Genomic DNA, 21,788 nt, shown 5'->3' with positions numbered 1-21,788 from the left:
ACAAGAGCATTTTCACACCAGGTGCCTCCTTTGGTTAACATGTCATAGGCTATTACAAAGCTGAACATTTGCATCAACTGCAGACACAATAAAGTCTTTCATCAGAATGTTTATGTCAGATTGCTTTCAAGATTTCAGGTTAGTTATTAAAAACAAAGACGCTTTTCATCAGACGTGCACTACTGTTCAAAAGCTGTGGATCAGTAAGATTTTTTAAAGTTCTTGGATTGCTATGGATTTGCATACAAAAATAGTTGTGCTGCTTCATATTTTTTCAGAAAATTGTGACATTTTATTCAGGATTTCTTCATGAATAGAAAAGTCAAAAGAACTGAATTATTTAAAACTGAAATCTTTTGTAGCATTATAAATGTCACTTTTATTGCCAAGTTTAATCAATTTAATGTTTCTTTGCTAAATACAAGAATTAATATCTAAAAAAAAAAACAAAAAAAACAAAAAAAACCCTGTGTTTTCAACAGTAGTGAACGTTGTAAGTGCATTTCTGGCAATGCATTTTTTAAATTATATTATAATCAGCAGCATGCAGTTCAAATAACTTGACTTGCAAATTATAAAAAGGTCAATTCTCGCAGCTTGTAAAAGTACTGTGTGTCTTTCAGAAACCATTGTACTTTATGACCTTACTGTCCATGCTTTTCAAAACCATATGTATTTATATTCCTCCCCCATTAGCCACTGCAGCAGGAGCAGCCCTTCAGATGACAGAAGAAGACAAGATCTATATTTAGAAACCAATGGGTTGTGTCCATCTAGGGGCTGGGTGTACTCTCTCTCTCTCTCTCTCTCTCTCTCTCTCTCTCTCTCTCTCTCTCTCTCTCTCTCTCTCCCTCTCTCTCTGTGCGTGTGTGTGTGTGCCACAACAAGCAAGTGCAAACAATTGTGTGCACTTGAGTTTCTAGCAGCCTTAGGAAAAAAATGCTTTTCTAAGCAAAAACGTAATTGATATTTGTTAAAGCTAATTATCCATGTCCACTTATTAAAAGCCACTATGGGCTTGTTTTTTTTAATAGAGTCACTTGTAATGTGGTCTGTCACAGACTGCTGGTGCTTGTTCGCCAAACTACAATACAGTCAGACTGACCTCTATGACTGAATGACCACCATGCTATCTGCCTGATGCAATGCTTTTTTTCAAATAGTAAACAACAAACCAAATCTCACAAGCCAAGCTTTTTGTTTTCACTACGAAACCACATGATTCGAAGAGATACAAATGTTGGTTAGCATTCCATATAATTTGGGGGCCCCAAGCAAAGTCAAGACCTAAGGGGGCCACCCAAACATCAACTTCGTAACATTTAAAATTGCAAAACAGTAATATTGATTAGAATTAAGTGGCATTTTAAATCTGCATTTACTTTGAAACCAAACATTGTACAAAAATAGTAGATACAAGAAACATTTTCTTCATTTTCTAACATCTCCCTTTTCTATTTTATGACAGGTTTGCAGGTTTGCATGATACATGCTTTGTTTCTCACTCTTTTAAGGTTGTTTAAGGAGCTATGGACATTGAATTCTTTCCTAAGGTAAATGCAGCATCATGTGTTCACAAGCAGTTTAACTGTCTGTGGTTAATTGTAGAATCACATGAGGCATTGTACATTCTAATAATTTGCACTATATTTTTCAACATGCTTTTTGAAGTTTAATTACGGTGCTATAACTAGTAGTAAAGTGGTGCTCTACGCTTCCACTTAAACTGCGACGACTAAAGCTTTAGGGCCAGATTTATTAACAGCTTGCACCAGTGCAAACCGTCTTTTGGTGTTAAAATAGTACTGTCAGGATTTACTAAAGACACACAGTGAAGAATTAGTGCTGAAAAAGCGTGGACATTAATTTTTACACCTGATGTTATTGAGGAGCTATGGACATTGAATGGACATTTGTAGGAGGGGAATGTTAAAATTAATCATGCAATGTAATTTACTAATGTCAAATTACTAGTATTTGCGCCATTATTTAACATCCCAAAAAAGCATGTCTTAAAGCAGGTGGTAATTTGCGCTGCTCTTGGTAGATTGCACTGGTCATTATGGAAATTATCTGGCGGCGTCTGTGTTCTCTAATGTGCGCATTGTCAGTAAATGTCAAAATTTTCCCTTCCCATTGGTGCTTTTATGGAATTGCACTCTAATGCTAATTTGTCCTGTTTTTTAAATCAGGCCCTTAAGCGCTTCACAAACCCTTAGTATTGGATTCCATTTCTTATATTTTCTTTCTTTTTTGAGCACTGATTGAACAGACCAACTTCCGTGGGAAGATACCAACTTCCACAGCTCTACCATTAGTGACTTCTCTTATAAAACAGCTTGTTGTTGTTGTAAACTCCAAAGATAGACAATTCCAAATAAATATCTGCTTCACTGTTCAAGACATGGTAACAGTCTTGAAGTAAACCTCATCCAACATATCATTGCCGGTCAAGACATAAACCAACAGAAAGTGCCTGATATGTGACAACACAAATTAAATCAGATAAAATGAATCTGAATCTTTCCCAACTCTTACCTGTCCTCTTAGGCGCATGTCCTCCCAACCCCGAATGTTAGCTGTTCTGTGCGGGAAGCCTAGTCCTTTCTCAAATGGTTGAGTTCCCTGATAATGCCCGTGGATGATCTCAGAATGCCCCATGTCCCGCACTGGTTCAATTAGGGCTTCCTGGCCTAGACAAGACTGCTTGGAATCACAGTCCACTGCGGCTCGTACTGTTGACATCATAGACTCCACTGCCTGTCTAGGAAGGGAGCATTGTAGGGACCCCACTCTGTTCTGGGTTGGTTCTGGGGCCGAGTGCCAACCAGGAGCCCCCTGATCCTGTAGATAAGACAGGAAGGACCCACCACATAACCTGAGAAATGAGATAAAAAATTAGAAAGAGGTAATGACAATGCAGTCAGCAGTAATGACTATGAGGGGAGGTGGTCTTATTTCCATCAAGAAGTTATTAAATAAACACAGGCCATGCAATTCATCATTTACATAAATAATTGCAGGTGTGTCCAATCCTGTCATTGCAGGGCCACTGTCTTGCAGAGTTTAACGGCTCCAAAACACCTGTCTAGAAGTTTCTAGTAATCCTGGAACCATTGATTAGCACAGATTTTGTTCCATTTGTATTAAGTAATATTACAGTGTTTATTATACTTAAAAAAGGCTGCAAGTAATGCAGCTCATTTGCTCATTTTTTACAAGTTAGATCTAAGTATTACTTTTTACAGTGTGTGTTTCATTGGGTTTGCAGAACACTGGTTCTCCCGGACCTAGTTTGGGCGCCCCTGCTCTAGAAACTAGGGCAAATGTGTTGAGGCTGGTTGGAGCTAAACTCTGCAGGACAGAGTTTGGAATAGGAAGTTGACCAATACATGTGACTTATTGGTAGGCTCATACTTTTCAGTCAGAAATAATTGGTATAGTGAGAGTTGTCCAAATCTGCTCCTGCCGAGCCACCCTCCAACAGAGTTTAGCTCCAGCCCGAATAAAACACATCTGAACCAGCTCGTCGAGCTCTTCAGGATCACTAGAAACTTCAAGGCAGGTCTGTTGGAGCTAAATTCTGTAGGAATGTCTCACTCCTGGACCTAAAAACTTGCAAAGAGTTTGTCTTCTAAAAATAACTTTTGGAAAGATGCTTCATCAGCTAAATTACTGGCATGTTAAATAAAAAAAAAAACTGTACTTCTATCCCTCACAGCCTGGTGACTGTACTTCTATCCCTCACAACCCTGACTAAAGTCTATTTATAAGTTAGGATAAGGGGCTATTCTTATTCTAGAGGCTGAAACTTTTTATAGTCATTAGTCGTTAATATTTTCATTTTTTTTTTCATCTCGACCAAACCAACACAACATTGGTCTGGGTTCAAAACTATCAAGGCATGGAGAGAATTTGGGAAAACTGTTTTTCAAAGTGCAGTTCTTTGCAGTTCAGTTCGGTGATGCGAGTACAGAGGTGTCCAAACTCAGTCCTGGAGGGCCACTGTCCTACAGAGTTTAGCTCCAACTTGCCTCAATACACCTGCCTGTTTTTAGTATGCCTTGTAGGACTTTAATTAACTGATTAAGGCATTTTTAATTGGGGTTGGAACTCAACTCTGCAACACAGAGGCCTTCCAGGGGCAAATGTAAATGACGCATTTAAGCATACCTGGATGGACTCAAAAACACTTTCAACTGTCTTCAAAATGAAAGAGTTAAAGAGTTGAGAATGATTACCTGATGAAACTTCGATTCCCCTACTGGTCAACAAAGAAATTCAGAGCCTAATGGACAACTCACCTGTCCTCACCAGGATCTGCCCGTCTTCTTAGGCCAGGTGACTCATTTATCCGAGCATAAACTCGCTGTTGCCCTGAAATGAGAGATATGCTATCTTCTAAGTTTGTGCCGTCGCCTCCTCCTTCTCCCAAACCTCCACTCGGACCGTCTTTAATGTTGTTGACTTCTTGACCTACAGCCCCTTCTGACCTTTCCAACCCCTGACCTCTGTCCAGAGCATTGATGTTGACCCCTTCACTCAGACACAGCATCCCAGCAGCACTGTAATCTGAATCCGCACCAATGGATTGATCCTCAAGTAGCTCGATGGAACCGCTCAACCCTCCCGGAGTACCAAGTCCCACTGGTCCGTTTGCACCGGGAGTCCCGCTCCTGGAGTGGCCCAGGCTCCTGTTCAGTAGCGCCTCGGAGTCATCAGCATTGCTGCACTCCAGTGAGGAGTCCTCTACGGCCACAATGGAAGGACTATTGCCTGAGGGCCAAACCTGTACCTCAGACATCTCCATGAGTGTGTCCTCTTCGGTGGTAGCGATGGGCGCACACTCCATGCTCGACACTTCCTGCCAGTAGGGCTCATTGCCCAGTGGCGAAGGTAGACTGTACTGCATGGAGGCCGGTGAAACTAGTTCTTCCTGTACGACCAGCCCGTAACCTGGAGTGACACAGAGAGAGGCACACTGATACAGGCCCCCCACTGCGCCCCCCCAATCAGCCCCCCACACAAGTGAACCCAGGAGGGATGTGCTCCAGACCGGGGGGTTAGGGAAGGGAGATTGGAGAGCAAGCCCACTGACTTGGTGGTAAGCAAATGGGGGTTAAAATAAAGAATTTATAGAGGTTGTTGCAAGACGGCTAAAGCTGCTGTAAGCCATTTCTTGTCCCAAGTACCTGACAGACATCACTGAAATAGATACCTTGAAAATGTCTCTGAACATATTTGAGTTGGCCAACATTGGACTTGCTGCCAACACCAAATGCAGCGGTGTAGCATCATAAAATGTTGCATTGTAAGTCTGGAGGAAGTAAACAAGTTGGCTAATATCGCTTACAGCAGCTTTGGGTCAGCAGCAAGAGCACAGGCAATTGTGGTAGCACCAAGTATGCAATTGTATAAGACTGTCGCTGCCCCACTTGTTGTCACAAGAGTTTAGGGGGATTTAAAGAGAACCTTTTGACTGTCACCAACCAGGAAGTATAAGACACCCCTTCAGAACTGTGGAGTTGGGGCAGAGCACCCTGTACACACATGCTTCATCTTTCATGCTCTCATTCTCTGATCATTCATGACATTTTGGCCTCTATCAGGCTAATAGAACATGCATGCAAGCAACTGGCAGAGATCATCTTCAGTGACCATTGGGCAAGGGCTTACACATACACAGTTGTCAACAGTACTAAACAAATACAGCTGGAATGAACTCATTACATTCATGTAACTTTGATAAAAATACATCCACATAGGTTATGAGATTTGTGAGGGAAAACGGTAGTAAAGTGCTCTAAAACTTCCAGTAAGTCCAATATGTTCTTCCCAAAAAGATGGAAATTAAACTCCAGCCTTAAAAGAAAAGTGTGTATTTTTTGCGAAATTGCTCTATATGTTTGAGCAATGCGTTCAGCAAAATTCAATCAATGAAAGAGGGTTAGGGTGGGACAATATGGTTGCCTGATCAATGGCAGTTCGACCAATGCAAACAGGCCTTTTATATTTATTTATTTATTTATTTATTTTGCTATTCCATTTGGTGCAGAAATTACACACTCCTCCTTTAAATTACAACAAACCAGCAACAAACAATAACTACACATATAGATATAGATAGCAATATATTAATACGTATATAGATACCGATAAAAAATAAATGTTGCTTAAAAGAAAGAAAGAAACAAATAAAAAAAGTACATTGATGAGTGTGTTTTCAAGTTTTCACAAACAGCAATTATTATTTTATAAGCCAACAAAATGTAAGGTCATGTAAGCACCTAAGTACTCTTTTATTATTCTTTGTCTGAGTTCATTTTGGTGGTTATAGGTGTTCTGTTGTACGAGTAAACACACTCATTGAGAGAAATGCCAATAAACTTTACCATACAGAGAATGATGTGTATTCTCAGAGATGGAGAATTGTGTATTGTCCAAATAACATTCTTACTCTGACATAAACAATGGACCTTATTGGCTAGTCTGTTTCCTCTCCCCAGTTTATGACCTCCGTACAGATAAGCCCTCTCATACAGAGCACACTACACACACCAGAGAGATATATTAACCACATGGCCCTGGAATGGGAGTTCAGAGGGTGGATACACTCAATCATGTGACCTCATGCCTGTGTAGTTTCTTTGAAATACACTTTACAGTAAGGTTCCATTTGTTAACATCAGTTCACTACATTAGTTAATATGAATTAACTACTTCTAAAGCATTTATTAATCTCAGTTAATGTTAATTTCAACTTTTACAACTTTACAAAAATCAAAAGTTGTATCTGTTTAATTTTATTATTGTAACAAATGTACTGCTTGTTGTCTGTTAATGTTAGTTAATGCATTAACTAATGGGACTTTATTTGTATTGACCAAAAAATCATTTAAGGTTAAATGGATATTAGTTGCAATCCAATACTGTTACATATCTAAAAAACGTATACTTTGAAATATTAAAAATAAATAAATGTATAGTGATCAATGAGTGAAGAGTGAAACACATTTTGTACACATAAAGTACTATATGGAATGGAGGAAAAAATGAATGAAATGTAATGGTCTGTGGAATAGAATAGAATAGAATAGAATTTAATAGAATAAAATGCTCTGTATGTTAGTACAGAATGAAAAGATACTCAGAACAAAAAAGATGAATAAAGATTGAATAAAATGGTAACTAGTGCTAAGTGGTGAAATTTTTAATATATAAAAAATAGCTTATGAATTTATTTATCTGATGCTGTTGAATGATAATAATTGACTAATTCGATATCTCTAAGAACCTTAATGAGTTTATATGAATCATCTTTTTTTTTCTTTTTTACCCAATACACATTTACTATAGTATAACTATTTTATAACTACTTTATAACTATAGTCACTATGGTATTTTGTCAGAAACCATGGTTTCCATGTTTAATTTGTTTATGGCATACCAGACACATAATATAATTTGTATAGAAATGACAAAAGGAGCATGAGCCCTGAAAATGTAGTATGTATACTATGTACAGGACAGCATCCATATACTTCAGTACTACATTAGCTCTTGAGCATTTTGTGTGTATTAAAGGCCTTTTATGACAGACACAGAGTGGGAAACAGACATAGACACATAAAATACACTCACAAAAACACAAATAACGCACAAGTCACAAGCTCATGAAGACAATAAAGTAGCCACAAAAGAAACAAAAATTACTTCGGATTGAAGAAAAAAAGATGCAAATCCATAACATGTATAAACAAATAAACAAAAAACATAACATCCACTAAAACAGAGAAAATGCATAATTGTGAACAAATAGAGAAAATACTTATTTTTATAATTACTTAAAAACTATTGATAGAAACCCTGAATTCACAGGTAATAGACAGACATAAGGAACATGACAACATTGAGTATAAATTAGTGATTGTACAGTGACCAAAAAAAGGTCAAAAAAAAAAAGAAAGGTAATAAAGACACATATTTCTGTGCTTAAGAGCTTAACAACTATCAAATATCACAAACCGCATAAACAAGGCCTTCATGCAGCTGTGACATGCCATGCAAGATCCATTGCTGGACATCATGCCAAAAAGTGATATTTTATTTGAAGGGCATCACACAAGACTGATAACAAATTCCATAAAGACAATCAAGATATAACAGAACATAATTACTCCCTGAATTGCACATTTTCAGGTTAGGTGAAGGTAACTTTACCTAAAGAGTGACTATTTTGTTTCACTTATCTTTATGGAAACGCACACAGAATTGTCATTGTGTCCTGTTTCAGAGCCCTTCAAACTAAAGTTTTATCAAAATTTCTATGGAGAGGCATTCGTGCTATATGCCCTCCTGTGATGCATGCAGACAGGGTCCAAAATTAACCCTCGTTAAGAGTCAAATGTGAGTAAAACTGGATTTGGTGAGAAAATATATCTTTTTTTTACTATGTGGCAACACATACTGCATATTGCTTGCATTAAGTCATCAAAGCACCATTTTGTCACCAAAATTTAGGTGGCCAAATAGTTTAACTGTCATAAGGTCAAAACAATGTAATGAAATTAATTTAATTTATACTAAAAAGACAGAAACACAGTTTCAAAAGATACATATGGCCACTAAAATTTTACCCGCCACTGGCAGATGTGGCATAAAGTTACTTTTGGACCTTGCATGCAGAGATTATGGTGTGAGGTACATCCAGGAAAGTGCCACAAGAGCATGTAAACAGGCCTCATAGCAGAAAGACAAGAAAGGGTTGTTTGGGGTGAAGGAGACAGAGCAAGAGAGAGAGACAGAAAGAAAAGGAGACAGGTGAGTCAGAAACACCTCCCTCCGGTAGGGGGCGCTAAGCATACAACTGGTGATGGAGGGGGTTGATTACAGAACAGAGCAATAACTTTCCTTTTTTTGGAGGGGGGAAGGTGGCTTGGGGGGGAAAAGAAAACACACGACTGGTCTGAGGACAGAGAGATAAATGAGGGCCAGAGGTCAACATGATGTCTGTATGAGGTCAAAGGTCAGAGAGGAGGTGCACAAGAGGAGGAGGAGAAGGAGAGGAAGAAGGCTGGGCTGCATGTGACAGATCAAGAAAAACACAAAGCATGGGGTAAAGGGAACAGGTTTAATGCTCTGCCTGAATAAGCAGAGACCTCCTGCCATTTTGCCCACTATTCCAAGACGTCACACAAAAAAGCATGGCTGTCCTTTTTAAATTTACTAGGGTTTTGTGAACTTATGACCATTAAAATTCTGCTTATGTAAAAATCTAGGTCCTAACATCAATTCAGTATCTCACTATGGATATAATCTTTCAGTGTATTGCTCTGAAGCCCCATTCCATTGATGCTTGTGTCTAGGTGTCACTTCACTCCCCCTACATAACATTGGGTGCGTTCCACTGTGCTTTTAGTGTGTTTTCATTTATAGTTCAGTTCTATTTGTTCTGGTCCACTCACAAACTTTCCCTAAGAGGAATCCCCATTGCCATTTTGAAGTTAGTTCCACTTCTTCAAGTGGACGAGGGAAGTTACAGATACTTACAGAACCTCAGTTAACAGTGCAACACAAGGTAGTTTGTAGTGCAACTATATTTGTAGTTCAGTTCTATTGGTACTGGTCCGGACAACCTGATCTCATGATGAAAACATACCTATGGGAACTTTTTTGCGAGACACAAAATATGTACCAGTAAGTACATATCACTGCAGTTTCCAACAGAAATGTCCACTGAGTGGCGCTCCTGAAACAGATAAACAGGTATGGTACATTTTATGTGATGCTGGTTTTGTATGTCACCGTAGTTCTTCCGTGACGTGTTAAAATAATGTACCATCAGCACTATACCTAAACCTACCCGATAGTGTAAACAAAAGCAAATGTGAAGTAAAAACACAATCGCTGGTTTAACCTCTACACCTGGGTCCTTCTCGCACCCGTTTTGATTGGGTCTCAGGAGAGTGAGATTTACCTGCACAGCACCTACCACTGGCCTCCGTTACACTCACCCCCCTAAACCTCACTCCCATCTGGGTCACGGCACCACTGTAACCCCTACACCGTTCTGAGTGTGTCTCGAACCCTGGTCTCCGGCATGGGAGGCGGGCGCACTAACAAGGATGCTAAAGACTGCAGTTTCTAGCATTGGTTGCTAGTGCGCCTCCATTACACTGGCATGCCATTTGTTTTGTTTTTTTGATCGCTTATCTTTCAGCTCTTCCATCATGAGTCATCATGTTTTTCTAGGTATTCGTAGCCAAGGATTTCGCATCTCAAGTTTAATTTCGTACCAGCTGAGCTACCGAGCAGGGTTACCAAACTTGTTACATCTGGTGTTGTGTCCATTTTCGACCCCCTGCCAAATTATTATCCCCTTGCATTGAAATCGCTACATGATTGCCTAATCCTAAGCCCTTCCCCACACCTAACCCTAAACCTACCAATATTAGTAGGGTAGTAATTTGGCAGGGATCAACAACGGAAAGTGAAACATATGGAGCTGTAATCATAACTGTATACGAAAACAATTGTTGTCACTGTTTTACCACCTCTAGTGTTCATTCCTGTAGGAAACTGTTGTGAAATGTACTTATTGGATTGTATTGCGTGTCTAGCAAAAAAGTTCCAAGTACATTTCGGTCATGAGATCAGTGTCTGGACCAAGTATGTTTAGTCCTAATTCCCTTTAGCGAATTGTAATTTTTAAGAAAAAGAACACAGGACCTATGCAAATCAAAAGGCATGAGGATATGATCACAATGTCTTTGGTCTGTGTAGCCTTCATATTTCTGTCGAACCACAATGGAGTTCATTTGGAAGTGAACAGAGACCCCCTAAATTGGTGGGTCTTGGTCCGCTTGTTTGGTGTGCACCAAGGTGCGGATGGCTGCATTCAAACTTGAACCGCACTAACAGAGCAATCGCACCAGAGTTTGTTTTAATCAAACCAAACCCGAGTGTAAAGACGACCTTAGATGCATTCTCAGAAACTTCCCAAAGCACTTCTCCTGGGGGATCCCCACTGCCATTCTAAAGTGCGTTCCATTTTAGCAAGTGGAAGAGGGGTACGTTTATATGGACTCTCATTTTTGTTTGTGGAGTGGTTTATGTTTTCCTTCGCAACCTAAGCATACATGTAGAACTGTGAAATTATGCATAAACAACTGATAAAAAATTAATAATAAAAGGCTTAATAGGGCATTCCAAGGTATCAAGGGTTTAGTGCATTCCGATTCGACCCACTGCTCGGGTCCACCAGTAGTGGCCACTCATGCAGCCCAGACAATGATGTAGATACATGTCTATAAGACAAAAGCTAGTAAGGGAAGGACATAGAAATTGAAAATCCTTTTCCCACTTCTTTCCTTACTTACTGACTTAATGACTTACTGCTTTTGTCCCAGAGAAGCTGGGGGCTAGTAGTTTAAAGTAAATGGCTATAGCAACAAAGAAAGCACTGGCTAGTAGGGGAAACCCTCTGCAACCCTTTTTGTACCACCTCGGCTGAGGCTCCAAACGAGCCATACCGATACTAAAATGTGACATATAAACAGTGCAAATCACTGACTGGTCAGAAAGAATCGTCACACCGGATTTGCGACACGAGGCACCAAACTTGCTTGATTTTAATAGTCAGCAACAGCCAGCACAGTATCATTTGTTTAAACAACTTCTTTAAATGATTTGCTATAAGAGACAGTCACAATCGAAAACAGAAATGGCTGTACCATGGTCAGTAGACGAGGAGGTAGCACAACTAAAACGATCAGTCTATAATCACATCCACATTGAAGCGGTACTAAACTGCAGTGGAAAAGCCAACCATGGCAAAGTAAAGCAAGCCGAGCTGACAATATGGCTACTTTCAGTTCTGGTTGTGCAAACCGGCTTCATCCATACTCTACTGTCAGGTTATTGGGACATCTTGATATTAAAATATGATGTTTTTTTCTTGTATTGGTATTTTTCAATCTGTACAGCACTTTGGGTCAACTTGTTTCAGTTGTGCTAAATAAATGAAGGTTGATTTGACTCTCTGTCTTGGTGTAAACATGCCTAAATAGTGACAGAGTGTCTTGGTTTTTGTTAGCACTGCGTGTGGTATATAATGAAAAGCATCCTCCTCATGCCAAGCTTGACAAGTACAGTACGTCCCTAGTCTTCCCTTCCTGCTCAGCACATTCCCAGCAATTTATTTCTCTTTCCTTTACTCAACCGAAAAAAAATAAAATAAACACTACCCGAAGCAGAAGGCATTGAGGAGGTGAGCAAGGTACTACTTCCCCACTTCCCCTCAGTGTCGATCTACAGGATTTGTATAAGTGCTGCCATATCAGCAACTCCAAAGTCTCACTATGAAAGGAAGAGATTACAGACAGAAAAACAGCAGGTAAGAAAGTGCTCCAAAGATTGGTTCCAGTCACATGCATTGACAAACCTTTCACAAGCAATTGCACATCCGAGAGAGTTCTGTGCTCTGGGTTAATGGGATTCTCCACATGTCCCCTATAGGACCTTTATCGAACAGCTCACCTGCATGCCAGGATTACAGACGCCACAAGCTCTGCATTCCCATCAACAGCAGTCAACCATAGCTGAATGGGCTTACAAAGCATTTACTGTCTTTCAGGGACTCGAACTCCACTTTAGTGCTCACCAATTACCAGGCAGGACAAGGAATCTGCCATGCCAGAATAGACACAAGGGAATCAGACAGTGGGTGTTGTTAAAGACCTCTTCCCCTGATTTCAGAGATGTGCTGAGCCATGGAAAAAAGCCTGAGCCTCATGATCATACAGGAGAGAAGGTGATGGTTTAATCTCCCGAGTTTATCAAACAAAAGAAGAGATCCCACAGAGATTTTCAGCACAGGTTTGATACAGATGCTGAAACGTTATAAGGAATTAAAGTAATGACAAGGCTGTGCAGCAGCTCTGTCTACCAAGGAAGACACAATAGCCGCGTTTCCACTGTCGGGCCAAAAGCGGGCGTGCTAGTGCGTGGCAGGGCCAGTCGCGTTTCCACTGTCACTTCCGGGGCCTGATCGTGCCTCGTCGGTGCTTCCTCAGGGCCAATGGCCCGGGTTTTTCGGCCCTACGAAAACCTTGGGCCAAAGCGGGCCAGCTGGGGCTTGAGGCGTGGTCAAAGTGAAAGGCGGAGAGTGTCTGAGGTAAGATGCGCATTTCGCTGTAATACTAATACAGGGCTCTTCTAAGCATTTTGGCCGAGGACAATATACAGCGCCAGTTTGACGGCGTCTGCAAAAACGAAGACGTGATAAAATACATTGTCGCTGAACTCGCAAAGCTAAATATCCAGCGCACTACATTGCAAGTTCGAGACAAGTTGAAGAAATTGCGGGCGCAGTACAAAGCCATAAAAACACACACTGGACAAAGCGGTGCCCAGAGAAGACTCTTTTCAATTTGGCAGATATTGATATGGAAATCTATGCAGTTTTGATGGGCACATTACTTAAATGGTTATCTGATGGGGCACCTTTTGTGTCCTGTGTAAATCAGGTCCTATTCAGTAATAGTTACACTATTAACTGTTGTTACAGACAACTATGTGATGAAAACATTATTTAAACGCATGTCTGATTAGTATCTACTCTTATTTAAATTTGGACAAATGCAAATAAGATCCTATAAAACTGAGATCTGATGTATAAGTTGATTTACATCGTCCAAAAACCCCACAAAAACTCACCAACACACCTGGATAACATGTTAACATACACTGTACCTGTATCTGTACCTAAATAAAGGCATAAAAGATTATACTAGAAGTACAACTGTGTAGTTATTTTTTGTAGTAGTGTGTAGATAGTATGCAACATTTAGTTTGATGTAATACCAAGTTAGACGAAAGATTTGTGTGTAGGTCATAAAAACAAAGCTCCTTTTCAAGTGATTTATTAATGTAATATATTACAAATATTGCTGCTGCATAAACAACTGTTGCAGAGTACTTCTTGCATCAGAACAGACATCACCAACATTCCAACATTCCACGTCACTTTATTGTTCTTTTTTTTAGCCTTGCAGCTAACATAAGCTTTCGGCGTAAACGCGTGATGCCTCCGTCTTCGCATCTTGGTTTCGCTGCCTTATCTTCCACCAAGAAAACACTAAAAGGAGCAAACAAACAGCCGCTTCGGCTCTCTCCATTTTGCTCGTTCGATGATCACACTATGGTGGTCTACCTGACTTACTTTCAATCTCCCCGGTGAAAGGGGAGGGGTTTCGTGACGTTTGATCCAAGGAGGTGTGTAAAGGGCGGCCTTTAGGTTTGCACAGCGAGGCTACTGGCTCGATAGTGGAAACGCAGCTTACTTTTGGCCTTGGTGCTTGAGACTCGAGGCCATTGGCCCCGACCAGGCACGCTCTTAGCACCGGCCCGACAGTGGAAAAGCAGCTAATCAGTCCCTCCCACATCACACTGCCAAATTGTTGTGTAGGTGCCAACAGGCCCCAGGCAAACTTGTTGGGTCAGAATGGGATCCTATCCAAAGACTTGTTTACGGCTGTGCCACTGAAGGACCAACCAGCAACTCACTTAAGGAGTGAGAAAAAAAAGAGGGTAGTTTAATAGGTTTCACCGTGCACCCACGAATTATAAAAAGCCCTTCAATTGAGTCCCACAGTTCCACATACTTACAGTTTTTAATAACATTGCATAACAAAATAATGCGCAAACCGGGAAAACATGCGGAGAGCTACTGCTTCCTTTGAAGTGGTGAGTCACTTGATAGCTGCATGAAGTGCATAAACTTACTTACAGCTCCACCACTAGATGCCGCCACGGTGCTGTGCATAAACAAATGGTAAGCATGCACACAGTTTCAGGCTATAGTCAGGTCTCTCTCTCACATGCTAAGGGTGTGGACCTGCTCTCTGGAAGCAGTCCTTTTTACAGGGAATGAAATTCAGAGTCATTCATTGTTTACTGCCCAAAGCCGAATCCAATCACCAAGAATTAACATTTGCACTGGATAGTGGAAGTGGTCTCGCTAGCATATTTCAGAGGAGAAATCTAGCTTTTAAAAGAGGCACTAGGTGGTTTAACACACATTTGACAGGGAAATAACTCTGTGGGCTCTCTTTTAGGGGTTGCAATATTGAATGCCTGTGCAGGCATGTGGTGTCCTTACAGTACATACTTAACAAGTTTTTATGAATGAAGATTGAAGCGAGGAAAAGGGGGGTGACTAGACACAAGCATTGTATTTGCCAGTAAAAGTGTCTGGCTTAATGAAAGGCGTTTCTGAGAAATTCACAGAAGGGGCATAACCAGTAATGAGACACCTCACTAGAGTTAAATTCTCTATTCAGCCAGTGTCTAATGCAATGCAGCCTATTACTCACATCATCAAAATCAATGTTGTGCAATGTCCTTTCGCTGAATTCTATGATTTTAAAGGTTGTGGCTGGTGGCCACAACAAGAAGCTTTGCTTAAAGCTGATCCATTACAATTAAAATCTTAGCATATGCTTGAACAACAACTAAATCCTTTTAATCTGAGATCTAATATCACTTAAATGGGTCATGACATGAGGAATTAAGTTCTCTGAGATCTGTTGAAACTTCCTCCCCAATGAGGAGCTACAAAAACAACTTGTTTTCTACACATTCCAGTCTATTTTTTTATACGTCAACACCTCCATGGTTTGCCATTGGGGGTGCAGTACTGTATTAAAGGAAAGAGCGGGGCAGGCATTACAGTTTCTGTTCTATCAAAGGTGCTTCATGCAGAATTTGTGTCCATCTGCACTATTTCTTAAATAGTTTTTTTTATGTTATATTGATATTTTTGTGCAATGAGTGGTGATCGTGTTTAACAGTTAAAGACTGCATCTTGAGAACCCTGTCTGCTGTTCAATAGAGTGCCAATATTTGAGTCTCATATCTGTAAGTTTCAGATTTGTATGCTTCACATAAGAAATTCAGCTTTCAGCAAATGCCTGGCTATTAACTGATGTGTGGTCATTGTTGTATAATCTATGGCAGGGGTATTGATACTTATTTTACACTACAGTCTTAAAGGAAAAGAAGCACAATAACTGCACCTTTAAATCATAACGACATCGAGAAGGTGGAGAATGGTCATGTGTTACTAAAATATGACTACTCTATGTGTGATATTTACATTATACATTATAGGTGAACCTCTGGGAAAATAATATAATGAAAAGTTATGTCATGACCCCTTTAATGTCCCTTCAGGGTGATATGAATATGACAATGAATGTATTTTTTACACTGGACCCTTTGCATCTGCAGAGCTAAAATGTTTCACTCTAGCCTAAGGCTTTCAATTATTAAAAAGCGTATCTCTCTGTACGAGTAAAAATGTATGTTAAATGGTACCACAAAACACAGGAAGCATGCTACTAAATTAACTGATATCTGGAATTATTTAGGTTACCTTTGTTAAAGGTAAAAAGGAACCAAATTTCATCATATATCAGGTAGATAATGCACAGAAATGTTACAGACTATATAACTGGGGTTAAATACAACTTAGGCTGCATTGACAAGATCTGTTGCACGATGTTAAACATGTTATTTAAGCTCTAAAGTTGTCCAAATTGTCATTGTATGGTAGGACTACATTTCTTGATTTGATCACAAAAATAATTCTGATGGGTGGAGCCAGTTACACCAGAGGCTGTCTTCCAGGTGAAGATCTCTAGCTAAAATGTATTGAAAACATGGAATTCGGTATAAGAAGACTCTATATGATCTATATGACCATGCCTCTTTCTGGAATCTTTAAGTGGATATCAAGCAAAAGTGGTCATAACACTTAAATTTGGAGTAAAATGTGGACAGACAACATTGGTAAATGATTCTTTCGTATCAGTCTCGTGATGACGAGCTATGCTGAACTGTTGTGGATGTACAGGATTTATGGGTAAACATGTTTTCACTCATTTACGAATCAAGTAAACTATAAGGCACAGATACCATCACAGCTTAAGTCATATTTTACCCAGTAATATACATTTAACTGAATAAATACCTTAGAATCAGTCAATAGTGGTTTGTCTGATGCTAAATGCTCATTCAAACACACAAGCGCATCTACTACTAATCTTAAGTATTTCCCAGTTTCAATGGGAACAGAGGATCTTGGAGGAATTTTAAAACATTTCCCTGCAAAAGTAGTCAAAACATTGGACAGGCTACAAAGAATAGTAACATGGCATAGTTCTGGAGGGGTGTCTTCAGTTCTGGTCCTGGTGACAGCAGAATTGGAAGAGGAAATGTTAGGTTCATGGCCAAAATATAGGGGGAAAAGGGTTTGAGCAGAAGATACCAGCTGGATGAGAGGAAAAGCCAGTTCTTGGAAAGAAGGATCATGTGGGACAAGTGAAGAAAGTGTAGAATGTCACAATGCAATGTCTCTCTCTTACCATTTGTGATGCCAGGAGATAGATGGTCTCTCTCATGATGCCTAGACCTGGAAGCATCTTGCTCCCAGCCCCCCTGCTGACCTGTTGGTGGTCCCTGGCCCTCCAACATGTTCACAATGTCCACTCGGTCAATGCTCTTGAGGGCCACGTACAGGCTGTCCACTACAGTGGTGAGAGACACACAGATGGTGGAGAAATGGAGAAGGGGAAGACAGGGTAGTTGGACATAAAGGATGAGGACAGAGACACACCACTGACAAAACCAAAGGATTTCAAGACACTATTAGGAAAGACATCCAAATAACAGTAATTTAAAAACGTCATTAGGCTTAAGTGTAAAAATCTTTATCTTTCAAAATATGTAGATACTAGGGGTGCAACGGTTCTCGGTAAAAAAATTGAACCGTACGGTTCTCCACACACGGTTCGGTACGCACTTGGACCACGGTTTAACTTAAATCTGACAACGCATCTGTAAAAAAATTTGTTTTAAATAACAACACGTAAAACAAACAGGGTTATACTAGTGTATGTTTCTGTTGATGGATGCACATTTTGGCTTCCCAATACATTACAACGTGGACAAACCATTTTTGTTCAGTGCGAGTGCCGTATACTGGAATATGAGCAATCAGTGATTCCGTCATCTCCCAGGTGCTGACAGCATGCGTGTGTAGGTAAGACCCGAACAGCACACATTGCTATCTTTATTTAAAGTAATGTTTTTTAAGCTTTGCCAGTTTAAACATTTAAGAGCCATAAGACGCGAGTTCGCGCGCAGTGAGAAGATCTGTGTGTGCTCTCATCCGAAGCGCGCAAAACCGCGAAAAATATTAAGCTCTCTTTTAAGTATTGAGTTTGAATGGACAAATTCACACAAAAATTTTGTCAAAATGCCCGTCTTGGTAAGTATCCTCGCAGACATAGCCGGCTAAATGTTCAGTATCAGTGCACTGGATCAGCACATTCAAAGTGACCGCAACTTCTTAATATTAATCAAACAGCAATAACAAGGAAATCACTCGCTGCTCTTTATTGAATAGCTGTTAACGTTAATAAAGATTAAGCTTTAATTTATAGTGTAAAATTTGCAATGCTTTTTTACATTTGATTATTTTTTCAGTTTCTGTACCTAAAAACTAATGTTAGACCTACATAAAAATATGTTTATTTTATTTGTATCTTTACTCAATTGTATTTATTTGTGCTGTTGCTTGTAGTTAGATTATTCTTCTTTATTTTTATTTGACAGTATAGTTTTTTACTATACTATACTAAACATAGCACATATACCGAACCGTACCGAAACCGTGACTCTAAAACCGTGATACAAACCGAACCGTGAGTAAGGTGAACCGTTGCACCCCTAGTAGATACTGTGCCTAAATCTGTCTCAGTCACGTGACCTTTCTTTACAGCCACCATATTTATTACCATCATGGGGAAAACAATGGCAGAGAATCAAAAACATCTCGTAAGCTTGATCAAGACATAAAATCAATCATATATTAGAGGAAATCTTGGGCAGACTATTATGCGACCAATAAGCTTCTCTTCATTTTCACCTAACAATGTTGGGGAGCCCCACCTACTTGCACTGTAAGCCAATTCTCATTAAAAGGTGTAAAAGAGCTGGAGTTGCAGGGAATCCCTTGGTCTGTCTTTCTCCTTCCCTTGAGAGTTACACTAGGTAAGCAGATGTTCTCTTTCAGTCAAGTTCTCAACATTTTGCAGACGGTACCCTTTTTATGCAACCCCTCCAAATTGAGAACCCAGAGGATGTGCACCAGTTCTGCAGTGTTCTTGTTTTGGGAAGTTTTATTTTGACATAAACTTGTGAGAGTGATGGGACAGGGCCTAATATACCCCCATGAACCTGGGAAGGGAGAAAAATTGGAGAGCATGCCAATTACTACCCATGCCTCTTCTTCTCAGAGGGCAGTCCACACCCATAAGGTCTCTGAGGTGCTTGTGAATGGTCGGATGCCCCTATGCCCAGGTCCCTTGGGGTGCCATGGCACTAAAGGCATAATGGGCAGACTGTTGCCTGGGTTCACCTGTTAAGTATCCAGTGATGAGGTGGGTGGTTAAAGCCTTGGGCAACTGACAGCCTCATCCTTTTTCTAAGATTTACAGTGAGCCTGCAAAGCTGCCACTGCTGAACCAAAACACCTACCTAGAGACAGTGGGGCATATGAGAACAGTAGGGAGTCCTTATCAGTTGTCTTCGAGATGTTTAGGCACAGATGCTTTTGAGCTGCCACAATTAATTCCATGGCACAACCCACGGCTTGGTTGGTGCACTGTGTTGTCTCTTTATGACAAGATCCATTGCTGTGTGTATTTCAGTCTACAAGTCTTTAACTAGCTTCCCTTCCTCAATGGCTGTACCCACCTCAGCCTGGAGGCAAGTAGCAAAGGCAAGTCACACTTGGCTATTATTGACACACTTAGCTATTTGTGAGGTAGCTGAGGTGCCGAATTCAACCCAACCCAGACAGGCATCCAGAGATTGCTCCACCTTGGGACACTCCACAAATCCCCTGTTTGTTGCATCCTCCATCCCCAAGAATGCATTAAAACCTGCAAACATGGCATGGTAGCTGGTCATTCAACTCCTAGTTGTTAGACAGCAATACATCCCCAGCTGTGAAGTAGGGAAACCTTATTGTGTCCTTCTCTAACTCACTGGCATACTCTTCAGTAGGACTGGGGAAGAATATGTTGTGATAGAGTCAGTTGTAAGTTCCATTCAGCTCACTGAGCCTAGTCCTCTACAACCATCAACAGATCAGAGAGGTTAGGGTTTGATTTGGGCAGTTAGAAGGCTCAAAACTCAATTCTAATGACACCACTTTTAAAGCTTGGGACATCAATTTATTCATCAAATTTGTTTCTGGTGCCCTCCAACACTGCAGATTTTAAATTTGTCTGTCACACCTATTTCAGGTAATTAGTAATGATCTGATGACCTGAATCAAGTGCATCTGATTAGGGGGAAATACAAAAATGTGCACTGTTAGGGAGGTTTTAAGAGCGGTGATCAACTGTTCCAGTTCCAGGCAAGGTGTGAGTCCTTCTCAACAATATGATTGTCATATACATTTGGGGAAAGCTGTGTTGTGTGGCACACTTAGTGCATGTTGGCACTCATTACAACTGAAGAACATTTTGGTGCTGTGGCATTAAATGTGTGACAGACAGACTGTTTCCTGGGTTCACCTGTTAGGTATCAAGTGCTGAGGTGGGCGGTTTAAGCTTCAGGTAACTGGGCCAAAATAAGAGACTGCTACAGGGAAAGACACAACTAACAGTCTCATCCTTTTTTCTTAGATTTACAGTGAGCCTGCATATCTGCCACCACTGAACCAAAATGCCCATCTAGAGATGTGGCATATGAGAACAATAGGGTCCTTATCAATTGACTTTGAGATGTTCAGTCACAGATGCCTTTGAGCTGCCATAGTTAATCCCATGGTACGACCCACAGCTTGGTTGGTGCATTGTGTTGTTCATTGCTGTGTGTATTTCAGTCCACTTTAAGTCTTTAACTATAGCTTTCCTTCCTCAAAGGATATGCCCCCTAAGCCTGGAGCTCTGCAACAAGTTGCAGAAACACTAGGTTGTTTTCTGTCCAAGGATGCCTTGGCTTTAAAGATCATGTCCAGGACAGGGGCCAGACAGGCATCCAGAGATTGCTCTAACTTAGGCCACTCCAAAATCCCCTGTTTATTGCACCCTCCATCACCAAGAATGTATTAAAACCTGCAAACTTTGAATGGCATGGTAGCTGGCCATTCAACTCCTATGCCCTCAGCAGGCTGGTCATAGACAGCAATAAACAAATCCCCAGCTTCGAAGAAGGGAAACCTCATTGTGTTCACCTATAACTCACTGGCATCCTCTTCAGGAGGACTGGGCAGGAATACACCATCATCAGCCCTTCAACACTGCATATTTTGATTGTCTCATTTGTCTGATACACCCATTTCAGGTCTTGGAGTCTCTATGATCTGATGACCTGAGTCAAGTGTGTTTGATTAGGGAGAAATACAAAATGTGCACTGTTAGGGATGTTCCAGGAACAGTCCCCGGCAATAAGTCCACAACTAGTGCGAATCTTTCCTCACAATATGATTGCCGCACACATTTGGGCAAGACAATGTTGTGCGGCATGCTTTGTGTGCGATGGCACTCATTGTAAATGAGGAATGTTTTGCTCTAGCTAGAGCACAGTCTTCTAGCAAGCTGAAGTGGCTGAGGCACCTACACAAAACAATTATTGTTGCATGTAACTTCTCAATAATTTAAGTTAAGAGTAATAGACCAAAATGAACGTAGTTTACAAAGATCACAAACACA

At 40.5% G+C, this 21,788-nt stretch overlaps 1 protein-coding gene across 1 annotated transcript in view; it reads right to left on the bottom strand.

Moving 5' to 3' along the window:
* The window catches only part of ank1a (ankyrin 1, erythrocytic a), an 84,644-nt gene that overhangs the window by 16,508 nt on the left and 46,348 nt on the right, over nucleotides 1–21,788 (bottom strand). Inside the window, exons 38-40 of the mRNA XM_073839607.1 lie at nucleotides 17,427–17,588; nucleotides 4,305–4,956; nucleotides 2,539–2,878 (exon numbers count right to left, since the gene is read on the bottom strand). Of these exons, the coding sequence (XP_073695708.1) occupies nucleotides 2,539–2,878; nucleotides 4,305–4,956; nucleotides 17,427–17,588 (1,154 nt within the window). The remainder of the gene's footprint in view (nucleotides 1–2,538; nucleotides 2,879–4,304; nucleotides 4,957–17,426; nucleotides 17,589–21,788) is intronic.

Source organism: Garra rufa, chromosome 5 (genome assembly GCF_049309525.1).
Source record: "Garra rufa chromosome 5, GarRuf1.0, whole genome shotgun sequence".
NCBI lineage: Eukaryota > Metazoa > Chordata > Actinopteri > Cypriniformes > Cyprinidae > Garra > Garra rufa.
The sequence above is the reverse complement of the archived record's forward strand: the minus strand, read 5'-3'. Positions and strand labels throughout refer to the sequence as shown.